We start from the raw sequence: 17,768 nt of genomic DNA, 5'->3' as shown, positions 1-17,768 counted from the left end.
CATTAGTTTCAGGTACACAGTATAGTGGTTAGACGATCATATACTTTACATTACCTTAAAATTTCCAGTACCTGTCTGGCCCCACCCATAATTATTACAATATTACTGACTGTATTCCCTGTGCTGGATGTTACATCCGTGACTATTCTGTAACTGCCAGTCTACTTCTCGCCCCGTCACCTGTCACCCAGTCCTCCAGTGCCCTGCACCCCTCTGGTGACCACGTGTCAGGGCTCTTGTCTATTAAGTGCTTACTGTGTTCCAGTATTGTGAGGAGCACTGTGTATGTTTATTAAATCATTAATTGCTTGATACTCTATGTCAGAGTTGATGTAATCCTCACTTACAAATGAAAACGCTGAAGCACAAAAGGAGTATCTTTTTTGGCCACTTGACCTCTAGTTTGTTTCTGATACAGATCAAAGAAAAGAGTTCACACGTAGATTAGTGGAAAATACAGTGGGACTCTTATTTCTGCCAATGTGGTCAATTAGAATCCTTTACAATAGCCCACCTGTCATTCAATACCTGGAAATTTGGAGGTAGATGTTGTAAATGCTCTTTTAAATGTGTAGTGAAATTTGCAGAAAGGTAAGGGGATGTCCTCAGTGCCATAGAATGAAGAAGTAGTTCAGAAGAACAGTTTGTTTCCTCTGAAGGTGCTGGGGCCCAAGGTCTTCACTGAGCTGTGTGACTCGGTAACTCTTGTTTTGCCAGCTGTGTGGGAACAGCAGGCAAGGCTCTGGCCTGTCGGGGTGAGGACTTAGAACCTCAAACTCCTCTGCATGCTCTCTCATCGCCCAGAATAAAAGATAAGGTTTGCTCTTAAGCTGTTAGGTAAATAAGGGTGTTATAGAAAGGATGGGAGAGGGAAATGAGGCTAAAAAACAAACATTTCTAGGAAAATTAGAAATTAGAGAAGTAACAACAACAAATACAGCAGCCTGCAGATTAAGAAAATTTCAAGGAACATCAGCAGGAAATTTAGAGCAGTAACTAATACTGATACCAATATCAGTGTCTAATACCAGCTCAGCGACATCACACGCTAGGGTGGCGGCAGGGAGAAAGCTCTGGAAAGCCGCAGAGGGAAGCCCCAGCTGGAGGGGCAGCCGTCCTGCTTGAATATCTCAGTCCTTGGCAAGTTTCAGTCAGTCTTGTACCTCCTTCACAGTTTCTACAGTGTCCGCACATTGTAGGGATTATTAGTTACTTAATATTTTCAAATAAACTTATGATGTGCTTATGATTTATTTTTAAAAGAAACCTTGTATATCTCCATGAAATCTAGAAACCAGTAACACCTGCCCTAAATGGAACATACCTTAAACGTTAAAAAAGGGGGACAGAGTTATGACTGTTACCTGTTGCTGAGTATGAGGTCTGCCTTCTGTCCCAGAGAAGGAAAAACAGGCTCCCAGGGATGCTGAGGACAGCACATTCCTCCTAAGAGGAAAAGAAGAGGAGGCAGGAAGGAACGGCAGGGCGTGCGTGGCTCTGGCTCTGTCCGTGGTCTGTGCCACGTGCGAGCGCTTGGGCACCAGCAGCCTCACTAGCTGGGTGTGAAATGACGTGAGCAGGGAAGTGTGACTGTGTGCGTCCGAGTGCCTGTTTTTTAACGTTCGACTTTGCGCTCAGCTTCCTGTATTCACGTGCTCTTTGTTTCCTTTCCTCCCCCCCACCATGTGAAGCTCTTTTAAGAGCCTGTGCTGATGGAGGTGCCAACCGCTTATATGACGTCACGGACGGAGAGAGGGAAAGGTAGGTTGTCTCCCAGCCAGGTCCGCAACACCTCGACTGCTGCTCTGCGTGTGGTTCTGCGCTCTCCCCGTGAGTGGTGGCTGTTCATCTTCCTCCAGAATCCCAGAGAGGCGGTGAGAGGCGGGCGCTTCGCCGTGTTGTGCGATCGCCTTGGATGGTGTCAGTTAGCAAAATGAGGCCGATCATATTCTTATTTTTTAAAAAAACTATTCTGCTACTTCTAAATCCTCAGTAAGTGGCATTATCAAATATCGATATTTGTGAAGCTTTCAAACATTAGCTAAAGTAAAACTTCCTATGGCCATTGGGGTTGTTATGCACTTTAAATGAATGGAAACTGGTCTCCACACAAAATACATGTTCTGTTGTAGAAGACGTGAGATTTTTATATTTAATGTCGAGTAAAGCTCAGTATAGTTTACCCTTAGTTTCTTGTGAGTTGTACACACACATATGTATTTTAGGAGCTGAATTATTTATTTCTTAAGGGTTTGCTGTGTGTGCTGTCCGGCTTTCCTGATCTTTGCATGGTGAGCTGTTTCTAGAAGAAAAGGATACATTGATGAAAGCAAAATTTAAATCTAGCTCTTCGGCAACATGTTTACGGGTGAACCTCTTGGCAATCACAAGAATTTACAGTCTATGTAAGTCGACTATCTGTGAAATTTAGTTTCACTCCTATCATATGCTACTAAATGTGGTGAAATGTTTAAAGTTTGACAAGTTACCTCCATACTGCAAAAAATAAAATGAAAATATATGATGCAATATAGCATAAGTGCTAATTAAATATGTGTATTTTGAAATGATGTAAAATACATCTTGATGGCGTCAAACTTTTTAACGTTAGGTTTCTGAAGTTGGAGCTGCTTTTCAAAAGCAGCTGGTTGCTTAAAGGAGGAAGGCCTGTTTGCTTGAGACTGCGCATGCTGATGTCCAGGGACCGAGTGCTCCATCAAAGAATGTAGCCGTAGTAGCCGCCTAGGAAACAATCAAAATTTGTGATGTTTTGTGCTGCTTCAGTTTTTAACTGAGTGGATCCCTCTGACTGTATTCAGTAAGACCCGACAGGGACAGTGTGTGAGAAAATACTCAAGGACGTGTTGTAAATGTTGTAGAAACTGCCGAGGCCAGTTAATTCAGGGCCAAGTGTAATGCCTATGAGGAGGCGATGGATTGGGGGATGTCCATTCCAGGCTGAGGCTTGCTTGCTGGCAGGTGATCTAGGACTGAGTACTATTTCTCTAGTGGTAGGTGAAGCTTGCGAACGTAATTCTACAAACAAGGGCTGTGGAGGGATGTGACACAGTGCCTCCCAACTGCTCCTTGACTGTGAGGACATCTTGCATGCTTGTGGAAAAAAATATTTCTGTGCTGGTCACTTTTATTGGATTGGGCTGGACATGGGTGAGAGAGGGAACACACGGCACTAACTCACATGTAAAAGCAAAACAGAATACCTAATTGGGGAAGTGAGTACCGCTATTTTTGCCGAATTTCAAAATAATCATTTCTGATGTGTCTTAACACATTCATAAGTAATCTTATGGAAAACTTCCCAGAAGATTTATCTAATAACTGATTGTTCATATGTAAAGATGTTCAGTAAGAAAATACACTTCTAGTTGATTTTCTAGTTGTAATAATACAGTTGCCATGATTCCCTCTCTGGTACTTAGGGACGTGGCTGGCCTGAGTAAGAGCTGCGTTTCCGAGTCTCTAACAGGGGGTTGAGTGAAGCTAACCGCCCCATGTGGGAATTAAACCTTTGCAATAAATCTTATTAAACCCAGACCCTCACTTGAGAAACTAATTGGATACAGGTGACTGAACATGATTCCTATTAATTGTATTTTTTAACAGCAGGGCTTCACAATGAAAAAGGAAGATAATATTGATGAGTTTTAAGAAGCCAAGTATAATCTGTGGACCCCCGCTTTGTTGGCTCTTCCTGGCTTATTTACTGTGTCCGCACCCACAATGTAACACTTGTAGTTGTGCAGTAACACATGAATGGCTTGAAAATAAGCCCTGGCGGGAGACGAAGTGGATGCTCACACACGTAGAACGGAAGGCAGGCTGATGCAGGCCGTTCGTGACCCAGGGACGGAGATGAGGCGACGGTGCTGGCCTGGGGTCCCGTCCACTGCGGCCGCGGCCCTCCACACCACCTGTCGTGACATCTGTCTCTGTTTCAGCCCTGCCAGCGGCCTCTCTCTCTTTATCAGGCGGACCTTTTTGCATTAAGAGGTCCTAAATGTTGCTTTCTTATTGTGAAAACAATGCTGTGGTGATTTGAATATGTTATGAGTTGGGAGGAACGAGAAGAAAATAAAAATCACCTGTTACTTCTTACTAAGTAGCGAAGACTCGCACTGAGTGTCCCTGTTGGCTCTACCCTGAGGAAGAGCAGGAACATGAAGAGTTTTTCTTGTGAGAGTGACGGTAAGCTCCCTCAGGCCTGGAAAGTGCCTGGGGATATAGGACATTCCATAAGTATATGTTAACAAATGAATATTTGATGGCAATTGCTCCATTTTCTCTTCCCATAAGGTTTTGAGTGACTTTGATTAATAACCCTCACATTTGGATGAACAGATGGCCTCTGCTCCAAGAGCTGATGGTCCTGGTTTGGGTGTGTGTTCAGTCCGCACGTCAAACTGAGGCAGGGTGAGGACCAGTCAGGGAAACAGAACAGACATCACCAATGGCAAGTGGATCCTGGCGTCGGCTGTGGACGTGGCAATTAAAGAGGAAGAAATTTTAGGAAGATTCAGCCTTTTAGCGTGTTCTAGGATTCTTAATTGGCTGTTTCCCTAACCCCAGATGTCTGTGTGGGGCGGTGAGGTGGGATGTCAGATGAATTGGCCAGTACCCCCAGTTCCACCCCCAGTTCCACAGCTCCAACCTGCCACTGCCCGACGTCTCACGTTTAGGTTCTGGTGATTCAGAAGTCCTGTGCTGTCCTAACAGCTGCCTCCCGGTTCTCCCAGGTCGGGGAAACCCACTGCCGGCCAGAACCGGGATGGGGAGCGTGGCCTGGCCCCACTTGTCAGAACAATCACGAGCTGTGGAGATGGGGGAAAAATACGAGAAAATCAGGGTGAGATTTTCTAAGGAAATTTTGTGAAGCAGATTTTTTTTCTTGCTCATCACCAATAGGCATTGGCGATTCATTTTGTTTTTCTAGTGATTTTCTAGATGATTTTATTGATACTCATTTTAGTTCAGGGAAGTGAAAATTGCCCACATCAAAGAATAATGAAAGATTATTACTTGCATGCGCCTTGTGAAAAACAATGATTCTGGGAGGGTTAAGCCCCTCCCCCTGCAGCCTCCACTGCTCCCCACCCCTGCCCCTCTTCCTGTCTCTGCCCTGGGAACAGGGGCTCAAAGAGAAGAACCGCTTCTGCCCTGTGACTTGCCAACCAGGGCCTGAATGCAGTCTCCTGTGGCAGTGCCACCTGCCTTCCGCACCCTAGGGAAGGTTGAGAACACGCGAACGCACAGAGAAGTGTACCACATCTCTGATGTTGTACAGATCAGAGGACGGTCTCAAAGGGGAGCTCTCTAATGCCGCCGCCGGTCCTGAGATCAGCACACAGAATATTAGTGGCACAGGCCCCTCCTGCTCCTTGCCATCGGCCTCTCCCCTGACACCGCCAATGTTAGATTAATTTTGCCTGTTTGGGGGCTTTATAAGATAGAATCGTAGTATGTTGAATTTTGAGCATATGGGCCTTTTTGAGGGAGGAGGGTATAGAATTCGTAGTTCTCTGAACCTGAAGAAGGATCAAGAAAAACTGATATAGGTTCTCACAGGAGAATTGTGGCCACACTAGTGACGGTAAGGGCTAGAGGAAGTGATGGACTCGAGGATTAGAAAGTGAGTTGTTCAGAAGCAGAGCAGCCTCACCAAATCAAGGACACAGCCAAGTAGTTTGGCCACCTGGGAAAGTCGTTATATTGATCATTCTTTTTTGAAAATAATGCCTTTAAAGATAGGTAAACATTTATAAACCATAGTGTATTAGAACATTAAGGTAAACTGACCAAAATTTTTTAAAAAAATTAAAAAGAGAGTTGTGCTATGAGACAGGGTCTCTTTAGAATAATGCAGTAGAAGAAGTAAGAATGTAGCATTTAACTTGTCTTTCATTCATTCATTCACTGAATACTTACTGTAGCTAAACATTTTGATAGTTACTATGTAAAATATACAGTTCCTGCTCTCAAGAAACTTACAGTGTAACAGAAATAAAGAGGAAATTAGTCTTCAGTATGCTAGACTATAGAGCACACAAGGAGAAGATTCTAGTTCAGCGCGGCTGGCCCTACACCGCAGGGAGGCGTGGAGGGTGGGCAGTTAATCCAGAATGAGGGCAGCTTGTCCCTGGTGTCCTGGGTAAAATCTAAACTCATTACCGTGACAATCAGGACCAGCTCTCCTTCATTTTCTGCCATGCCCAGTTTCCCTCTGCCTTCTCCCAGAGCCCTTCCCCTCACTGCCTGGGCGTGGGCCCTTCAGAGGCCGACCTTCAGCTGCACGCATGGGCACTGCTGAGATCTGTTCCTGTTGGCTGCCACCACCTGATCGGTCGGTCAGTGCGTTCGGATCCCACTCTGCACTGGCCCTCCGATGGTTTACACAGCACGTGCTGGCCTTTCTCGTGCAGCCCTCCCCGTGAAGCTGCACCCGGCTAAAATGCTGCCTGCCCCCAGGACTCCCTCCCCTTCCAGCCTGATGGGACACAACATCGCTTACACTGCGATCATACCTGTAAATTACAGTGTCAGGCTCCTGTTACCTTGATTTAGAGCTGTGAGGACTTACATCCTTTACTGGGTTGTAAATTTCTAGTGATCTCTGGTCCCTTAACTTTGCATGATCCTTTATAATTATTTACTTTCTCATTTTGTCTTGTGATTTACCTGTGTGTAGATGTTTCTGATCTCTGCATGGTGGACCCTTCAAGGCAGGGATGGTAATTAACTTGCCTTACGTTCCATGTAATATCTAGAACACTAATGAGCATCTGCAGATTTATTGATTTAGTGATTTTTTTCATTGATACCTTAACAGTGATGTCACAAAGACTAAGCTTCTTTTTCAGCCAGGGGTTTTTAAGCTATAACATCAGCTGCTGGAAGTATCTTGATGCAGAGAAGGAAATTTGGATAATATTATATCTTATTAGTATGTATAAACCACAGCATCTTACATCTAAAAAGATTGCTCATGTTTTGTCTGAAATCAGGTATGGGATGAGTTCCAGTTTATTTGTAGAATGTCACTGCATTCTAATTTCTATCTGAATGAGTTTCTCACCAAGAACCTAAGATCCTTGTCTTTGAGTTCATTGGTATTTGGAGAACAACATGAATATCAGTGATGAATATGAAACTCTTTTTTAAAATTGTGGTTTTTGTGGGATGTAGAGGCTCTTAAACCCACCGGCATAACAGTCTAACATATTGCCGTGAATGTTGGTGTTATTAGAGGGTGCGAATTTGAATGGGGGTGAGTGTTGTTTTTAGGTCAGTTTTCTCCGTGTAATTGATGAATATAACCTCCAAAATGTGATGTCCTGCAGAAGATTATTTTTACATAAATGTTGTTCTAGGGTAGCTCAGAATTTCAGGAGTTGCTTTTCTGTTTAAAGTAAAAGCTGAGCCCCCAGCAGAACTTCCCCAGATTCACACAAATGAGCATTCAGTTCAACACGCAGTGATGGTGTTGGGGTGAGGAGAGGAGAGCCCGCGGTGCTCGAACAGCGAACAGCGAGTGAGGCTCGTTCCTGCTTTCTCTCCGTTCATTTTCTCCTAGTTACGATTGCACACTTTCTAGCTTTCTGTATTCGTCCAACTTCCTCATTAGTAAATCGATACCACTTTTCAGAGTAATCAAGTGGGAAGAGAGGATGCCTATTGTAACTCTAAAATTAACTGTGTCCCCCAAACCAATTTCAAAATATAATTTAAATAACTGAATAATGAGGGAGGCTGGCTGTTAAAAATTAGCTTCAAAAGACTTTGTCAATATAATTAAGGCAGGCGTCTGGCAGCAAGAATCTGATATACCCTTGAAGAAATCAATGGCTTGTCCCTCAGTCTACCTCTGAGTAACAGTTTTGCTCTCTGTCCATTTCACTGCAGGTGGCTGTAGCCCCCCAATTCCCCCCCCCCGCTGCCCCAGATTGGGAGGCGGGTGGTGAGAGGGCGTGCAGGGCTCATTAGTTAGGTCCAGGCTCAGAGTCTGACCCTGTGACGTGGTTGCCATCAGACGCCTGGCATGTAGTGTCACTTCCCAGGGCTGTAGTTTCTTCATCTCTGACATTTCAGGGGGAGGCCACTCCCTCCTGGGGTAGTCAGAGAAGTCTCCATGAGAAAACCCAATATTCGCGCTGGTTGTAAAAGATCTGGAGAAGCTGGGAGGACAGAGGGTGGCCTTTCAAAGCTGTAGTATGATGAATGATGAGGAGTTGAGTCTGCATGCGATGCAGTTTCAGGCAATAGCTGTTAAGTCTTCTTGTCACAGTTAGTACTCTGCTTGCGGCAGTTGTGCAACTTCTTAGGAAGGTTGTACGCACTTTGCGTGTTGTGGTTGGACCGAAGGAATGCACCGTTTGGCTTCTCTGGTTCTTTTTGGTTTTTAATCAGCTTGCTCAGGTATAAATTTCATATAATATAATGCACTCATTTTAATCCTGCAGTCCAACTAGTTCTGAAGTGCTATACCATTGCAGGCACCACCGCAGTCAAGCTTAAAACACATCCATCACCCAGAGGGTTCCTTCCTGCCCCTTGGTCGTCAGTCCCCAACTTCCACGCTCTGGCCCCTGCAGCCTTCTAGGATGTCGTGTCCATAGAGCCCTGCAGTTTGCTGTCTGCCGTGTCTGACTTTTCACTTACTGAGTGAATGCGGTTGAGATTCATCCATGTGATCGTATCGGTGTTTTGGTCCCTGCTCAGTGCAGCGGAACGGTCATTAATGGTACGCTGTAGTTCTGTCTGTTTGTTCAGCGCAGTTGGTGGATGATTCTTAAGAGTTGTCCTTTGAGTTGGAATCTTTGCAAGTGGGTAGTTGGTGGGGAATGTTAGTTCTTTTAGTTAGAACCAAAAAAAAATCAAAATTGTCAGTTGAGCCCTAGAGGTTGTATGAATAGTAGCAGTGGTTCATAGGTAAAGCCTGTACTTGCTGTATTTTAATGAAAACTCTGCCGAAGCTTGCTCGATGGTGTGAGGGTTTTATGGGATAAGATAATAAATATAAAACTCTCATGGAAGAAGTCGGTGTTAAGTATCCACACACACGTCGTGATCTTGACGAACTCCAATGTACGTGATGGCTGATTTCAGTCTGCCTGCGACTGTAGTTTTCTCAGTGACTTAGATTTGTTTTAACTAATGTTCAGGCATTAATGGCATAGTCGAAAACGTGCTCTCAGTATGCTTTGCCATATGCGGGGGCGGGCAAAAGTGGGCTCCCTGTCCCACCGTGACATTTCTTGGAGTTAATAAAACCATTGTAATCATCAAAACCTGCATGTCTTCCTCCACCCAAACAACCGTAAACCGCTTTTGCTCGCCTCATATAGAAAGGAAACAAGTATGCACTTTGCTCGAAGAAAACCAAAAGTCTTTGGTTTAGCTCGATTTTTTTAAGCCTAGCCTTAAGCAACATTTTCTCACTCACTTTGGCCAGTTTCTATTAGAAAGTATTTATGAAATCAAATTACTGAAGTCTGTAAGCAGGCCAACATTGTTGGATCTTTAAATCAAATTGATGAAAGGTAAAAATGATTAGCACATTTAAAAGAAAATTTATACTAGGGCCTTGGTATTAAAGAACCCTACAGGACAAACTCTGAGGACGTATTTATCTTGAATTATTGATTGAATTAGTTTAGTGATATATTTCAGTCTGTTGGTTATCAAGGACTGTAAATCAGAGACCTCACAGCTGTCCGCGCAGAGCTCTGAATCATTTCCGGCGTTGGGGGGTGCGTGTGCAGAGATGCCGTGCTGGTCAGATCACGCATGGGGTCAAAATGGATTTCCAGTGCGAGGTCGCTCTCAGCCTCTGCCGGAAGTCAGCGTACACCTAAAGTTAGCCAGCGGCATTGTTCCTTACGCCTAGCCTGCTGCAGACAGTTCGTTTGTGACAAAACCCTTTTCCCCTCCTGACTGTGGATGGGGTCTTCAGAATTAAATGACCTTCAGAAGATTTTTAAGAGAAGCCTGGGTCATCTGTCAAAAGTTTTGAGTAACACGTGGCTCCTTTAATTTTACTTATTTAAAAAAAATTGAATTGTTTTAGCACTTGTTAATACGCTTTAAAAGTCATGTTTTTCATCGCATTTTTGTCTTAAATATATTATTTGATTGCTGGGTTAAAAAGTAAATATCGAGCGCCATCACTCTATGCCATGTATGTGTATATGTATGAATATATATCTGTGTGTATATGCGTGTATATATATGCACACCCCCTATATATGTGTGTATACAATTACCTGATTCCCATGTGCATTTAAGTGAATGCATACACACGCATGCTTGCGCACACACCTACATACTCCTGCATGGTTTTCTCGTTATCACACTTGGACTTGTGTGATTGGACCAAGAGTAAGCAGAATAACTCCAGCAGCAAGATGGGAAAAGTGACCATTGGGTTTACTAATAAAATAACATGGGAAAATTGACCACTAGATTTAGCAATATGGCAATACGGAGTCTTTGGAGATGAAGAATGTAAAAGCCGTGTGTGTGTGTGTGTGTGTGTGTGCGCGTATAGAAATGATTATAGAAATATATTAAGACGTTTAAATTTCTTCTTTTTTGTGTGATATCTTTTGTCTATTTGTTCTTTTTTAATTTTACTTCTTTTTGAATAACATATTGATGTCAACTCTACTTGAAGATAGTCACCCTTTGTATTTCACTTAAATATTTTCTTTGTGCCCTTACTGGTGTAGCTCAGGGGATTGAGCACAGGCCTGTGAACCAAAGGGTCGTGGTTCAAATCCCAGTCAGGGCACGTGCCAGGGTTGCAGGCCAGGTCCCCAGCAGGGGGCATGCGAGAGGCAACCACGCATTGATGTTTCTCTCCCTCTCTCTCCTTCCCTTCCCCTCTCTCTAAACATAGATAAATAAACTCTAAAACATGTTTTCCCTGTTATGCCTTTTACCTTTAGTAATGGTGTTCATCATCTCATGATTCTGTGATTTCAAGGTGACATGTACCTAAGCCACTATCATCTGATTGAATGCTTTTCTGTGAGAGAGAAATTTTTAAGTTCTGTGGAGATCTTCGCAGGCTCCAGCCCCTGCCTTTTAAGATAATGGTTCACACATCCAAATATAGTGGATAAAAGCAGCAAGATAAAAACAGAAACTGGCAAGGATGGGAAATAAAGTATTTGCTTTAGCAGGGCAGCATATGCCTCAAGAAATTCTTCTATTGTCATTTTCTTAAGTAAGGTATGAGTTCCTGCCAGGGGGAGAAAAGAAGAAGGGTTAAAACCACTAGTAGCAGACTCGTTAGCTAGGCAGCTTATTATGCTTGAGGACAACTTGGGAGGAGCAACAGCCTATTAGTGGCCCTAATGGCATTTATCTGTCTTATTGAATTCCGTGTGTTTGTCTCTGCTGCATCACAGAGAGAAGCATAAAACAAAGAAATTACACAGAGTAAATCACTATCAGCGAGCTAGCCTTTTATATTGTTACAGTGAAGAATTGGCATCACCTGTATATATACTTTGGGTCTCTCTAGTGTTTGTAAATAAGAAAAGATGAAACCTTCCCCTCTGTACCGTTAGCATCATTCTCCTGAATACCCACAGCCTTGTCTAGCACAGCCCTGCACCATCCCTGCCTCCGGCTGGGGAAATAACCCCATAACTTACTCTCTAGTCAAACAGCCTGCAGCCTCTCTCATTCCTGCCCTCTCCCCCTCCAGTCTCCTTTGGAAAACAGTTATTTACAGCTGAGAGCAGCTGTGATCTCAGAAACGAGGAAGTGGCCTTTATGGTGTGCTGTGCTCTTCCGTCACTTCGGACCGTCTCTCTGCCTCTTACGTCTCCCTGCTTTTCTTCTTTCCATTGCCTGAGTGTGGACATGATTTGTATCTCTCTCCTCTTGGTATGTTCTCATTTATTTATAACTTTTCACACAGTATCCATTGTTATGAAGCCTTTCCGTCTCCTTCTCTTACTAATTCCCCCAAGCCTGGCTCTTTCTGGTTCTTTTCTTTTTTTCCTAAATCTTTAAAAATGTTACTGAGTTTATTCAGGTGACATTGGTTAATAAAATTATACAGGTTTCAGATGTGCAATTGTATAGTCCGTCATTTGTATATTGTGTTCTGTGTTCGCCACCCAAAGTCACCGTGGAGCCTCCCTTCACCCTCTTCCGCCTCCCCCACCCCGCTTTTGGGTTCTCCCATAGCATTCTGCACTTGACCTGTGGTGTCAGTGACTGTGTTCTCTCATGTCCACACTTGGACTTTAAACCTTTTGGGGCTGTGATGAGTTTGCCGTCTGCAGTGTGGCCCATACAGTATGTGTAATGAGTATTTGATGAATACTTGATAAGTTGAATTAAATATCCTATATGTGGAGAATTCATGAGGATATCGCTTTACCTCCCCCGACCTCTGTCTCTCTATTTACAGCTTTTAGCTGAACTTGGGCACCGAAACGTCAGCCCTTTCTGAACTCTTACTTTGTCCAGTGTGGGTGGCATGTACTGTCAGAGTCCAACCTAAGTATAAAGGCGCCTGCACCACTTAGGGAGAGTTCGGAACACCTTCCGTAGTGACAGGTCAGCGCCCACGGACTGGGGATGCCAGGAGGAGGCACACTGGACTGATCTGTGCCAACAGGGGCAGAAACTCGATCAGTGGCGACACAAGTCCATAGACCCTTAGTCATTGCTGCGTCCAGTCGTCCCAAAGAGTTCTGATAAATAATATTCCCCCATAAACTGCCTTTTCTATGCTCACATAGTGCTTCTATATCTGTGAAGTGTCAGCCCCAATAGGCACCTCTTCAGAACGCCCAGGTACTATGGCAACAGGTGCCTCAGGAAACGTGAGATGGGCTTTTAAGTGCGGTACCCAAAAGCACATTTCAAGAAGATTCAGAACTAGTGTATTATATGATGAAAAGTTGTTAATAACTTTAGTCTTGTATACCAGCTGTGTTTTTGGCATGAGTCTTCTTAGAAATCAGCATCCTGGTTTATTTTTAAAGCATCTGGAAAAACTCCAGCCATTGTTAATATGACAAGAATGGTTTGAGTGACATCGATGTAACCTGACAGCCAAGGAGGGTGGACTGGAATGAGCATGTGTGAACAATGACGACCTCACTGTACTAGTCAGTGGGGATGGCAGACGCATTGAGTGAGCATGTGTACTGTGTGGCTGTCACATTCAAAATCACTGAGAGAGCAGAGCAACAGATCTCATAAGATTTTGCATTAAGCTTGAACATTCCTCTGTGGAAACTATTCGGATGATTCAGAAGGCTGCAGCTATGGGCAACTGGTGATTGGCAGCTGCATCACAACAAGTGCCCGCTTATGCATCACGTCTCATACGGAGTTTTTTGGTGAAACATTAAATCACCCAGGTGGCTCAGTGCCCCCACAGACAAGATTTGGTGCCCTGTGACTTCTGGCTTTCCCCAAAGCTAAAATCACCTTTGAAAGGGAAGAGATTTCAGATCATTGATGAGATTCAGGAAAATATAGTAGGGCAGTTGATGGAGATTGGGAGAACTGTGTGAGGTCCCAATGTTCCTACTTTGAAGGGGACTAAGGCATCATTGTCCTACGTACAATGTTTCTTGTATCTTGTATCTTCAATGAATGTCTTTTTCTTATTATGTGTCTGGATGCCTTCTGTACAGAGCTCTTATTAGAGACAATCATATAAAAGTTAGCCAAAGTTAGTTATCTTTTAGTTATATAATCTCTATATATCTATATATAAGACCATAAGAAGCACTAATATCCTGTGACCCATATGTGTTTTAATCTGTTTGTTATTGAATGATGGCAGGTGGAGGCATTTTAGAGAAACTTTAAAATTGAGTGAATTTTTGCAACAGGAGAAGAAAAGGACTAATAGTCTATTTTTGGATCTAATAGGAGTAAGGTACCATATTTTTTGGACTATAAGACACACTTTTCCCCCCAAATTTGGGAGAAAAATGGGGGTGTGTCTTATAGTCCAAATGTAGCTTACCTGGCTCGTGGGGGTGGGGGGTTAGGCGGTGGAACAGGGTCACAGGAGGCAGGAGCAGGACCACATTTTTTGCTTCAAAATTTTTTTTCCTATTTTCCTCCTCTAAAACCTAGGTGTGTCTTCTGGTCTAGTGCATCTCATAGTCTGAAAAATACGGTATAAGGTTTTTACTTAAGTAGGCATAAAATGAAATTGAAAGTAAGAGAGAGTGGCAGGGACATGTTGAGGAGAAAAGTTTATGGGAAAATGTTGCAAAGTGATCTAAAAACCTAGGGACCGTATTCCCTGATTCTGCCTTATCCTAAAATAAGCTGTTGCCACTTGTACATGGTTGATGTTCAGTAAATGCTCTGGAATCAAGTAATATACATTTCTTGTTAATTACCAAAAATTGAAATAAATGATCATTATTGGTTAACAAAAAGAATACTAAACAACTTACACAGCAGAGATCTGCGTGGTAGAACCTTATGTGGTCATTTGGGCCTAGGTAGACACAACTCAAGAAAATGTTGGTCCAACACAGATTAGTTAGGTCAGGTTCGATATAACAAGTGACATTTCCAACTGAGTTAAGAACTTGGAAATATTATACAAAAGAACAACATTAGTATTGGGTTTTTCGTAATTCATCATCAGTAAAAATCTCTCTAGGAGCCAGACAGTCTCTGATGTCTTGGTTTTTATGGCCTAGAGGGGTCTCCAAGTTCTGGGGCTTTAACTGTTTTGACACTCAATATTCAGAAGATAAAGTGCTGGTCTCCCTTTAACTAGGGATCTAGCCCATTAGGCAACAAGCTGGCCCTCTTGAGAAGACGTACAGACATTTTAGTATTCTTTTGAATCAGAACAATTAATTATACGAACAGCTACAGATCTAATTCTCATGGTTGGTATAGACTGTTTCTGGAAGACAGGGAAGCAAACAATCGCTTCCTTGTGCCGCTATATGTTGTAGCGGCTCTGGAGGCCAGGGCTGTGTGCAGGAGCACCGAGGAGTCCAGGGAAGCTTCACTTCTCCACAGTCAGGGGTTTTAAGTGGGAAGAAATTCTACCAGGTCAGGAAGATGTGTTATGTGTAAAAGAAAAGAAATAAAGGGTGGCTTAGGAAGCTAGAGTAAGGTAAGCTCTCCAATATGAGTTTGGGGGAAAATAAAAAGGGCAGAGAAGAGAAATGAGATAATTGTGGTAGAATTAGAAACACCACTTTTGGGAATTCCCTCCCAAAAATTCCCTCCCTCTATTTAGTAACTGTGACCTTCATAGTATTTCGAACTATCTAGCAGATTCCTGTTTCTAGAAGTGTGTCAGTAGGATATTTGGAAAATGTCTTTGGACTGATGCCTGCTCTGCCAAGAACGCCGCCGCCTCCCCTCCTTTGTTCTGTTCCAGGCTGTTGCTCGTTCTGGATGCTGTGAGGGTCCAGTAGCATGAAGGTTTGACTATATGTAGAAGGTACTAGACAAAGTACCTTCTAGACAAAGACTGAGTCTTTGTTTTAGGGTTGTTGACCTGGGTTTTTTTTAAAAACAATGATCTTCTTCAATCTTCACCTGGTTTTCAAAGCATGCTAAATGCAGACTGATAGCTGATGAAGCTGGCGGATTAGCTGGTGGTGTGGAGTGCCCCCAGTCATACTCTGCTGTAACCGGGACTGTAACTTTCACGTCCTGCTCACTGCAGAAACAGGCTCCGTGTTTCTCTCCTGCTGAGTACACGAGTTCTCTCTCTGGTCCTTATCATCGTAGCTTTAAAGGTTGACAAGTCAGTGGTCTTAATTAGCTAACTTGGAACTCTTTCTTCCAGCTTTTTGCCTGAATTCATCAGTGGAGACTTTGATTCTATCAGACCGGAAGTTAGAGAATACTATGCTGTTAAGGTAAGCCATAAACACGTCTGTATTTAAAGTACTTCTCATATGATTGCTTCTCCTACATTCTTTCTGCTTTCCTTGGTGTATGTGTAGGGATTGAGAAACTCGTTGGTTATTTTATAAAAAATTTATAACAACTGTAATACACATTCAAATGGAATTTTTAAAAAACGGCTAGTAGAAATACGATTATACGAATTGTCACCATCAGACAAGAATCGATGCTGAGTACTTGAAGCACATGTATCTTACACAAGTTTAAAGTTTGTGGGCTCATTTAATACTGTACTCTTATTACCTACATCCTCACTAGTTGTTATATATGTTTCAGAAATCACTTTTAACTTTATTTAATGAGTGTACTATATTTTACTTAACCAATTCCCAATTGATTTACATTTATTTCTATTTTTCTGCATTGTAAACTAATAAAAACCTTTGTAAATGAATTTTTATAAAATTGCATAGTTAGAGAACCAAGCTTTTTCTTTAATATTTAGAGTTTTGAAACTATTGTCCTGCTCTGAGGAAAACTATTCATTACAGCTTGAAATTAACAATAATATACAGCCGATGGTGTTCGTTTTGTTCCTGCTGTTGTGAAGGTCTTCTGAGATCCCTGCCCCTGGGAAGAACGTACAAGGGCTGTGACTGAGAACGGTAGAAGACACATGGGAGCAGCACACTGATTCATTATTCAGGCCTTCGCTTGCTGTAGAGGACCATGCAGAGTTTTAAAAATAAGAAGTATAGGGTCAGCAATTGTGGCCACAATACCCTCATCTGTATTATTCTGAACTGGCATCAGCAAATTACACATTTTTAAAAGAAACAGCAGTTGTTGAAATATTAAAACTTGAAATTCATCTTAAGGCTTGGGGATGGATGAGATAAAATCGAAATGAGGAAAGAGGAAACCTTTTGAAGGTAGGAAGGAAAAGGACGAAAAGGGGACAGAGGGCAGTATAGCTCGGGGTGGGGAGCAAAGGTTCCAAGCTTGTAGGTGCAGGCTGCCGTGGTGGACGTTCCTGGGCGGCAGTGAGCACCACGCCACTCTGTGCGCGTCCCATCTGCCCACCCGCTGATGCGACTTCCCCTCAGCAGGTGCAGGCTGTTCCCCAGTCAGTGTTTGATACTCACGCCCACTTGCCCTAACATTGGCATGCTTCTACTCTTTCCCCGCAGTCTCACTTCTCATTGACTGCACGTCTCGTCCTCCCTGGGATGGAATGCCCCCGGCCTTGCTTACAAGGCAGGCTTTTACAGATTCATAGATATTTATCATTTTTTTCGGGAGGGGAAGAAACAGCGGGAGAGGCAGGGACAGGCAGACTCAGAAACAAGCTGAAGATCAGGCCAGATGTGACTTTTCTCCTCTGCCCTCAAATGCTGCTGGCTTGCCAGAACTGGACGTGTCAGTCCCAGATGAGGAACTAGCAGGAAAGGAGGGGACACCAGCTTCTTAATTTCTGAATGCAGTAAAATGGGGTCAGGGATGAAAGGACATTTTGAATTAATACCTTCTGATGAATTTCTCTTGTATTTTCTGCTTTATTTTTTTTAACCTCAAAGCTAACATGTATTTGTTAAGGTTTAGTTTTGAAAGGAAGGTTAGCCGCATCTTCTCATTCCTACATTGCATAGTTGTGAGTTGATACAGTACAATCCAGTTTCTCACATATGGGTGAGAACAAACTGCTTTTGCACTTTCTGGGTCTGGCCCTGCGGGGCCTTGATGGCGTCTTTGACGGAGCTAATGTGCCCCATATAGGTCGTGGTGAAAGTTCAGCTGCGATTTTAATAATGATGATGACGAGGACACGTTAATGCGGCATTACGCACAATCCCTGTAAGCCATTATCGCCATTTCAACAG

At 43.2% G+C, this 17,768-nt stretch overlaps 1 protein-coding gene across 4 annotated transcripts in view; it reads left to right on the top strand.

Annotated features, from left to right (window-relative positions):
* The window catches only part of TPK1 (thiamin pyrophosphokinase 1), a 243,838-nt gene that overhangs the window by 88,562 nt on the left and 137,508 nt on the right, over positions 1–17,768 (top strand). For 2 of the 4 annotated variants that reach the window (XM_071221711.1, XM_053926551.1), the window contains exons 4-5: positions 1,692–1,761; positions 15,827–15,899. In XM_071221711.1, coding sequence (XP_071077812.1) covers positions 1,692–1,761; positions 15,827–15,899 — 143 coding nt within the window. Of the gene's footprint in view, positions 1–1,691; positions 1,762–2,320; positions 2,406–15,826; positions 15,900–17,768 lie in introns of those variants that run through there. The other 2 variants (XM_053926553.2, XM_053926552.1) reach the window with 2 other exon arrangements.

This window comes from Desmodus rotundus, chromosome 6, assembly GCF_022682495.2.
Source record: "Desmodus rotundus isolate HL8 chromosome 6, HLdesRot8A.1, whole genome shotgun sequence".
In the NCBI taxonomy this organism is placed as follows: domain Eukaryota; kingdom Metazoa; phylum Chordata; class Mammalia; order Chiroptera; family Phyllostomidae; genus Desmodus; species Desmodus rotundus.
Note: the sequence above shows the minus strand (reverse complement) of the source record. Positions and strands in the feature narration are given on the sequence as shown.